The sequence below is a fragment of the Charadrius vociferus genome, unplaced genomic scaffold, assembly GCF_000708025.1.
Source record: "Charadrius vociferus isolate BGI_N301 unplaced genomic scaffold, ASM70802v2 scaffold280, whole genome shotgun sequence".
Taxonomy (NCBI): Eukaryota; Metazoa; Chordata; class Aves; order Charadriiformes; family Charadriidae; genus Charadrius; species Charadrius vociferus.
Genome location: NW_009646340.1, coordinates 1,213,627 through 1,221,916, shown reverse-complemented (window position 1 = coordinate 1,221,916; position 8,290 = coordinate 1,213,627). Strand labels below are relative to the sequence as shown.

At 46.5% G+C, this 8,290-nt stretch overlaps 1 protein-coding gene across 1 annotated transcript; it reads right to left on the bottom strand.

The window, feature by feature from the left end:
• Nucleotides 1-4,895: 4,895 nt before the first annotated feature.
• Nucleotides 4,896-8,102, bottom strand: LOC104289401 (oxidative stress-responsive serine-rich protein 1-like). The gene is made up of 3 exons (XM_009888372.1): nucleotides 8,026-8,102; nucleotides 6,261-6,371; nucleotides 4,896-5,580 (listed from the first exon to the last, which is right to left on the bottom strand). Exons 1-3 carry the CDS (start codon nucleotides 8,100-8,102, stop codon nucleotides 4,896-4,898), a joined length of 873 nt encoding a protein of 290 aa, XP_009886674.1.
• Nucleotides 8,103-8,290: the final 188 nt, after the last annotated feature.

Below are 8,290 nucleotides of genomic sequence, written 5' to 3'. Positions count from 1 at the left end.
TCGCTTCAATAGGCGACTCAGCAGCGGAGGCTCCGGCTGCCTACCTGCCTGCCTGCCAGTTTGGCAATCCGGGGCAGCTCCAACCCCTGCGGCTCCTTAGGAATATTTTGCAGCAGAGATTAAGATTATATATTTTTTTTTTTACTGGTTTAGATATGGCAAATACGTAATAAATAGCTACATTGGTGGATACTGGCTGTAAATGTCTAGTGGGTGTCTTGCCTGCCTTGCAGCCTTCATGGAAAGAAGCAGCAATGGCTCTTTAAAGGTATTCAGTGGTTTTTGGAGAGCATAGATTAATTACTGCCTAATGGGTGTTATGTAGCCCGTACCAGGGTACAGCCCAGGAGCCCTCGCTGTGTACCGCAGCCCTGGGGTGCCCGGCCAAATCAGACAGCCGTCCTGCACCAAAGTAGGCACAGTTGGGGGTCATTTCCAGAATCAGCAAGGTGTGTCGCAATTGCAAACTGGCCAGGTTTCCTCTGCCCGGACAGTGCTGGGGCTTCTGGACCTGCTGCTCTCCAGGCTCTACGAGCATCACCCAGAGGTTTGCAGGCAAACGCCTGTAGGCAGTTGACCCCTTTCTGGGCACGGCAACCTGGACATCTGGGCCTGTGCTTTATGACACTTGGCATTGTCACGCTCCATCTCCGGCAATCTGGCAGCCTGGAGATAACTTCCCACACGTGAGACTAGCTGCCAATGCTGGGGGGGTGTAAAAACAGCCCAGTTATGCGGGTCATAGAGGATGGGGGAGAGCGCTCTGGAGGCGCAGGGAACCAGCCTGAGCCTTGGGGCTGCGCCAGGGCTCTGGGAGCAATTGCAGCTCCCCCATGTGTTGCTCCCATCTCCGCTGGTGAGGTTGCCCCAGGTGTGGAGGGAAACAGGGGAAGGTCTGGAAGAGCTGGTTCAAGTAGGGAAACTGAGGCACAAGTTGCCAAAGGGTGCTGGGAGGACACAGGGCCAAACTGGTACCCAACCCCATGAGCAGAGAGAAAGGAGCAATTTTCTGGGGACTGGGAGGTGACAATGAATCCATGGGTGTCATGATGCCCTGCTCCTGGGGGGGTGTGGGAGGGTGATGGCAGAGGGGTGAGGCTGGGAATCGCTATGCCCTGCCCTGCCTCCTCCCTGCCTTCTCCCCCATAGGCAGCAGCCCCCAAAACCATCCTCCCTCCCCAGCCCGGGGCTTCCCAAGTGCTGCCGGAGATCCCGCACTGGCCTGGGGGACACCCACAGGGAAAGGTTCTTGCTTGGCCTCTGCTTCGGGGCTGCAAAGTCAGGGCAGCGGCCTGCTCTGCTGCAAATTTGGAGAAAACTGAGCTGTGAAGAGGCAGCCCCGTGCTGCAGTTCCATCCTGCCCTCTGCTCTGCTGCCTCCCCTCTCCTGCTCCACGCAGGCGAGCCCTCGCTGCCCAGGAAGCATATTTTGGAGCTCCTTTCACTGGAAAGGGATGCCTTTGGGGTTTAGAAAAGGAAAGGAGCAGCTTGGCCAAGCAGAAGGGGTTCTCTCCTGTGGATCGCTGTCCAGAAAGCCCCATCTAGTGGCATATTCTGTGATGAATTAATGCTGCGCCGTGTGGAATAAAAAATGACAAGTCACTTCACCCCTCTGGGTCCTGCATGTATGCGGCACCTCCAGAGGCATTTTTTTTTAATTTATCTGGGGTTTGGCTTGCTAAAGTGAGCAAGGCTTGAGGGGCAGGATTGGTGCCAGCCTCCTCTTAGGGGTGCCCTGACCTTGTGTGACCTTGAGATCATCCCCCCCAGCTCTTGTCCCCAGCCTCCCTGCCTGCGAAGGAGGAGGATGCTGGGCTGCCCCATGGGATGCTGTGTGGCTGGACCCTCTGGCATCAGCAGAGCCCTGGCAGAAGGTGCCATTGGGGCAGGATTGTGGGTGCTGCCGGTTTGGGAATACACAATCCAGGGGGTCTCATCTCGGAGCTGATGCAAACGTTCCAGAGGGGAGAGAGCAGGTGGATGGAGTCGGTCACAGGACTCTGCAGGCACAGGAGCACCTTCCCTGTTTTAGAAGGAGGGGGTGGAAATTGGGCTGTAGAGTCAGCTCCATTGATTTTTTTATTTTTTTTCTCCCAGTGGCCTGATTCAGCGTCTGCCAATGTAAAGCTTAGCTAGGACTTGGTTTGGCGTCTGCAAGGTGAGAAATAAATTTCATTGATCCAGGGTGCCCTTCTGCATCCCACTTCGGTTGAACTGGTCCTGAAACTAGACAGGCAAGGAACTCGTCAAATTCTGGGGTGGGGGGAAGCCACTGAAAGAAACCCCCAGCCTGGATCTGCTGGGATACGATGTAGAGAGGTGGGATCCAATCCAAGGAAAGTTCTGAGAGTGCTGGAAGCCCACCGGTGCTTTCTCAGAAAATTTTAGACATGCTGTTTTGTAGATTAATTGGGGACACATCCTAGGGCGCCCCTGGGCAGAAAGTAACTCCCCAGGCTTGTTGGGGCAGGAACAGCAGCGGGCTGGGAGCAGTAAGGCTGGCAGGGCTGCACTCAGCGCTGCTCGTACCGCGGCACCTCCGAGACCGAGCGCTGATGCTGTTTTGTCTCTTCTGTCCCCTTTCCTTCCCCACTCACTACCGCTTACTTGTGTCCTGCCCGGGACACTGTGGAAATGTGCCTGGAGAACCTGTTCCCAGACCCTTCCCTGCTGTCTGGCTTTCTGGCAATTTGAACCCGATTCTCAGCCCTAAACTTCAGGGTGTATCTGGGACTTGTTTCCCTCGTTCCCTCACTCTCCTTGGACAGAGCAGATCTGCTGCACATTGTCCTGCTCCACAGCTGAAGATGTCCTCATGCCCCTCCAACACCGTCAGTCCCTGCCAGTTGTATGTAGCACCAGCTTGAAGGTCTAGACGCTGCCAGGGGTTTGGGCACACTTTATTAAAGAGAAGCAGTCGTGTGCTCCGCAGCAGCAACAACTGCACTGAGGTGACCTTGAGCCAGGCTGCCACGCCGCGTTTCTGGGGAAAAGAGCCTCGCTCTGCCCCTTCGCAGGGCTCCAGCTGCACAGGCGAGTGGGAACAACTGAGACCGCCGTTAAATAACCGTATTTGTGCATGTTAAAGGTCTGTGCCCCAGCTTCATACGCATGGACTCCAGGCCAATGCCCGCCGAGAAGCAGGGTAATTGTTAAAGAGTCTAAAAAGGAGAAATACTGCCTCTAGCAACACCACCTTCAAATGATATTCAAGAGGGCACAAAACCAAAACATCAACAGAAATGTGAGCAGACACCCTCTGCTGAAGCAGAAACAGCCTTTGAAAAACAGCAGGAAAGATGATTAGTACTAAATATTTATGTTTAAAAGCAAAGTACCTATTATACCAAATTTACCATAGGAAAAAAGGAAAGTGATGAAAACTAAAACTTGGAGGAGAGGGGGGTTCTGCAGTATAGCGCTGGAAGAGGAAGGTGGAGGGACAGTTAAGTGCTAACCCAAGAAAATCTAGAGATCAGTTAAATCTAATCTGAGAGTGCGAGCCAGTATCGCATGCTAAATAATTGCATGACATTTAGGAGCAAAATAAGTTTTAGTTGTATTCTTATGTTAACTTATTTGGATTTATTTGAACTTTAAATCTGAAATTCCTGGATCAGTAGTGTAAATTTTAGGGATGATTAGAATAAAATCTACAGACGGCGATTATCATCTAGAACGTCTGAGAATTCTCTAGCACAGAACACAAGGCTAACTGTCTACATCTGCTATAATCTATTTTTATACAACTGCTTGTGACTCCTTGGCTTGCTGACCACTAATTTTTAAGCATGTAAGTAAAAATCGTATTATTTTACCCAGACACGGTTGTTTATCATGTGTGTGCAGCTGACACTGAAAGCAGACTTTTGTTGTCCTTTTTTTTTTTTTTTTTTTTAAAAAAAAAAAAAGGTCTTCAGGGGAGATGAGTGTAAATCAAATTATTCAGTCTTTAATTTGCTGGGTTTTGACAAACATTTATTAATGCAAGTCTCAGCAACAAAATTTTTTATTTCAATATTTTCAACCAGAAGGAATGTTATAGCTCTACACCACAAGCCTGTATGATACACACTTCTTGTTTACCGTATTTCCATGCTGTTTTGTGTATCAAACATACTCAGAAACAATCTGTATAGATGGCTCCACAATCTCCACTTTTGAGACAGCACAGCCCAAAAAAACCTAATAGCCTGCTTCACTCCCCCCTAACTTATTCCATCTGTAAAGCACAAGTAACAAAATATATTTTTGCTTCTAAAAGCTTCACTTATCTGCAGAAAAATAGAACTGCTTAAGAGTGAGCTAGTTAGATTATGAAAGGGTCCAAGCACACACCCGCACGTTCTGCACCCCCCAATAAATTTGTGAGGAGGAAGCATTCACAATTTGATCCAACTAAAAAGGAGCCAGACAGCGTTCAGGGAAAGGAGATCCATCCTCTCCAAAATACTGAATGCCTTCTCATTCTTCTCTCTAGAGCCGGATGAGGAGGATAGAGCTGCAGCTATGAAACATTTCTCTAAGTACTGGGACACATGAAGAATGAACCTTCCAAACACTGCAAAATTTCAGAATAAAGCCTAAAAAGGTTTGGGTTTTTTTTCCAAAACACAGTGAAAACAGCAGAGCTTGAATATCCACAGCACAAACCAAAAAACAAAGGGAGTTCATTCAATCTACAGTGCTTTTGTTAAGGTATTCAGAGACTTTAGTGCATTCTTTTTAGAACTAAGCTCAGAAACTATATTCCATTTTTCATTTTATTAGAAAACTAAACTGTATGAGGCAAAGAAACATTTGATCAAACACACAACAGTGAAAACGTGGCACTGACAAGGCTTTTAACCCAACCATTATCACAAACCCTGACTCAGGAGTCTCTATTGCTTTCAGTCAAGTATACATCATTTCTGCCATGTGAGACATTTTCTTGGGAATATATAAGTAGTATTCCATGTATCCCGAAAGATCTTCAATAGTCACGTCATCCACAAAGGCTCGAGCTTGCTCAGAACAAGATCTGGGAGAACCTGATGAGGCTGTCCCGCAAGGGGATCTATTCTGAAGAGACTGGGCATGGACTCCTAGGACTGCCTTTTCGCATTCTGACAGGACGCTCCGTAAGCCTGAGAAAGAGTACACTTCCATGGTTCGCCACTCTTTGCACTGGCATTTCTTGTCCGTACAAGGGCACTGCTTGCTGTTGCTGAGCATGGATAAGGACTGGAAATCTGAGGTTTGGCTAGAATGCAAGCTACTCTCAAAGGATGAGGAGAGAGCAGGGTAATTCTCTCTTGACTTCTCCAAAGGCTCTTCAGCGGTGAAGGTTTCCAAAGGTTCAGTTCTGTCATCACTGGCTTCAAAGTGAGAATCATGCCTGTCCTTCGTACCGTGTTCTGCTGTAACAAAAATGTCTGAACTGATATTACCCTTTGACGTGTCTGCCTGGGTTTTGTGTTTCAGCTGGTTGTTGGCTTTCATATTGCAATATGTAAACTTGGGAGGATGCAGGACGGGAGACTTGGAGCGTCTGCGACGTGGGACTCTTGCTGATCCTCTGGAAGGTTTTCTCACACACCTGCAGGGTTACAACTGGTGAGCAAGCAGGTAACTCCAGAATCAACACCATAGGTCAATAAGCTCTACAATGTGGCTAAAAACGTTTTAGAGGACTTTTAAAATTTTTTTTCTGCTCAGAAAAATCAGGTGACCGGTCACTTGTAATCCCTGACAGAACAGTGGAGGAGTCTGAAGAAATTGGGGCTCCCCCAAAGGAAAGACACGTACAAACATCCCTTAGTTAAAGGCACTTCCTCCCAAATCTTCTGTGCTAAACAAAGGATACTTTGTCATCCCAAATTGAACTGTAGTGCAGAACCTGGCTATCAGTTGGAGCTGCTGGCAAAATCACACTGAATAGCCAGGTACTTCAATACAGAAATAAAATAACCCAGGAAAAAGGTGAGAGGGGGTTGCAAAGGTGTAAGACTTGAAGAAAAGGACTTCTGAGGAAATCAGCGGAAAACAAAGTTTTTGGTACCCTCTCTAAGAGAAGAGGCAATATTGTTTTTAAAGTCTTTGATGAAAGCCCCTTAAAACCATCGTATCAAACAGTTATAGTGAAGTTTTGTAATAGAAAGGAGAGAAAAGATATGTTGAAGCAACTAATTAACAACAACTTTCACTGGAAACAGTATGCAAGTGTTAAATGTCTCAAATCAGAAACACATGCACGGTGCAGCAAGCGGTATGTTTTACCCATGCCACGCTTCCTTTGAGCAGACGGGCTGTTGCTTCGCTCCATCCATGGCTGCTCTTGTCGGTGTTCTGAGAATCGTCCCGTCACCCACAGACAGAGCTGCAATACATCTGAGTAAAAAACAAAATGCCACGTTACAGTAGTGCCCGAACATATCGCTTCCAAGGTCTAGATTCAGCCTATTTGCTTTAGATGCTGAACTAAGACATTTAAGTTTCCTCTATAGTCAGTGGTTAGAAACAGGACATTGCAGAGATTTATCTAACTGCTCTTACTATATTGACCTCAGTCAAGTGTCTAAAGATAGGTGAGATGAAATGAAAGTAGGCCCAAATGCCCAGAGGCTGATGTCATGCCCTATTTGTACCAAAATGACACATTAAAGGAATGTAAACTCAGGTTCCAAATGTTCTTGTCAGACAATAGTTGTTAAAGATAGACTCCTACTCATCTAAAATGAAAAGTCAGGAACCCATAGCAGCAGGCTGAGGAAAAGTCAGAGGAGAAGTGGATGAGGTACAACAGGCAAGGACAGATTACTAATTTATTTCTCATTAAATTTCCCAGATAAACATGGAATGAAAAAAGATCTGGCCCTGGAGGTCCAGACAACAAACATAAATGCCTCAGCACGCAAATCTGTATCTATGATGGCCGCATGTGTGATTTGGAACACAGGACAGGAAATCATAAGAAATGAGACTGAAATTCTAGCAGAAGAGCCCAAGTACTCTGCCCAAAGTTGATCTTAAGGGATTAGTCATAAGACTTCAGCTGTTCAAAACACATGCCTGCAAAACAAGATCTTTTTACGCCTAAGAAGATATCATCAGGAATCAACCAGAATTCTGCATAGTCTGTCAGTGGTAATACATCAAAAGTGGTATGCTTAATAAGCGTAGTTCCTTGTTAGAGAACAACTGTTTTTTTTCCCCCACATTTAACAGAAGACCTCCTGAAGTAGAGGAAACAAGTAGCAAAGCAAAATATATTTTAACATGCAGAGGAAGTCATGAGTTCAGTATTGATGGCTATAGAGATGAACTCACAAGGTAACATTAATTATCAATACAAAGCTTTCTCTTGTGTCTGTGAATTCCCAAAAGACTTCAAGTGAACTACCTCACAAAGAGACTACATAATTTTACTAACTCCTAATTTAAGGAAGATGACTTACATATTATCAGTATACCCAGTGTGTTATGGAGTAAGTTTTTAATATAAGAATATCTGCAGACGTTTTACTCTACAAAATCCCCTGAAATCAGAAACGAGCAGTGCTCATACGTAGCCTGACAACTTCCAGAGAGAGTGGGCTCTCCAGCACACTATGAAGTGTTGATGCTGTCCTTCAGATGCTTCCCAAGCAGATCTTCAGGCACTACAGTACAGGCTGATAATGTGGCTGAAGACACCAGCATTTACATGAATGGACAAACAAGTTCTGTATGACACAAGGCTAGTATGGCTACGATAACAGTTGACTGGGTTCACTGCTTTGGGCGAGTCGTTTCATGTTTTCATAAGGTCACTATGTAATTTCAGTTGGATATTGTGTCAAAATTAGTTAGTAATAAAGTACTACTTTGCCTGTTAGACAGTTATAATGGCTGCATTTCATGTGAAGCGATGCAGTTGTCCCGTCTTGGAGAGAAAGGAAGCTTTCACCAACTTGTGACGTTTGTTTTGAGATTCAAAACAGGAGAAAACAAATATCTAACAAGAAACTGACAAATTACACGGTCCTTTTGGTTGCTCACTTACCCTGCTCCATCCACTCTCAGCTTTTTGAAAGCTGTTTGCAGACTCTCTTCCTCCTCATCTTTAGCCTCCAAGTCCATTGATGGGCTCTCAGTGTGGAACCCGCTGTGCCATACAGAACAAACTGAAACACAGAAATCGGAATTCGACGCCGAGGTCTGGACGCACATGCTCTCCAGCAGGCCCCGAAGCCCCCGCCAGCGCAACGCTGGATCTCCCGGGGCGGCCGTTTCCCTGTCACCAGCCCGCCTTCCCCCCCAACCCCCCC

Excerpts from the sequence above, each read along its gene's own strand:
- LOC104289401 (XM_009888372.1), bottom strand. The coding sequence starts at position 8,102 with ATGGACTTGGAGGCTAAAGATGAGGAGGAAGAGAGTCTGCAAACAGCT. Across the intron at positions 6,372-8,025 it reads CTGAGAGTGGATGGAGCAGG|ATGTATTGCAGCTCTGTCTG; the intron begins GTAAGTGAGCAA and ends TTTTTTACTCAG. Across the intron at positions 5,581-6,260 it reads TCAAAGGAAGCGTGGCATGG|GTGTGTGAGAAAACCTTCCA; the intron begins GTAAAACATACC and ends GTAACCCTGCAG.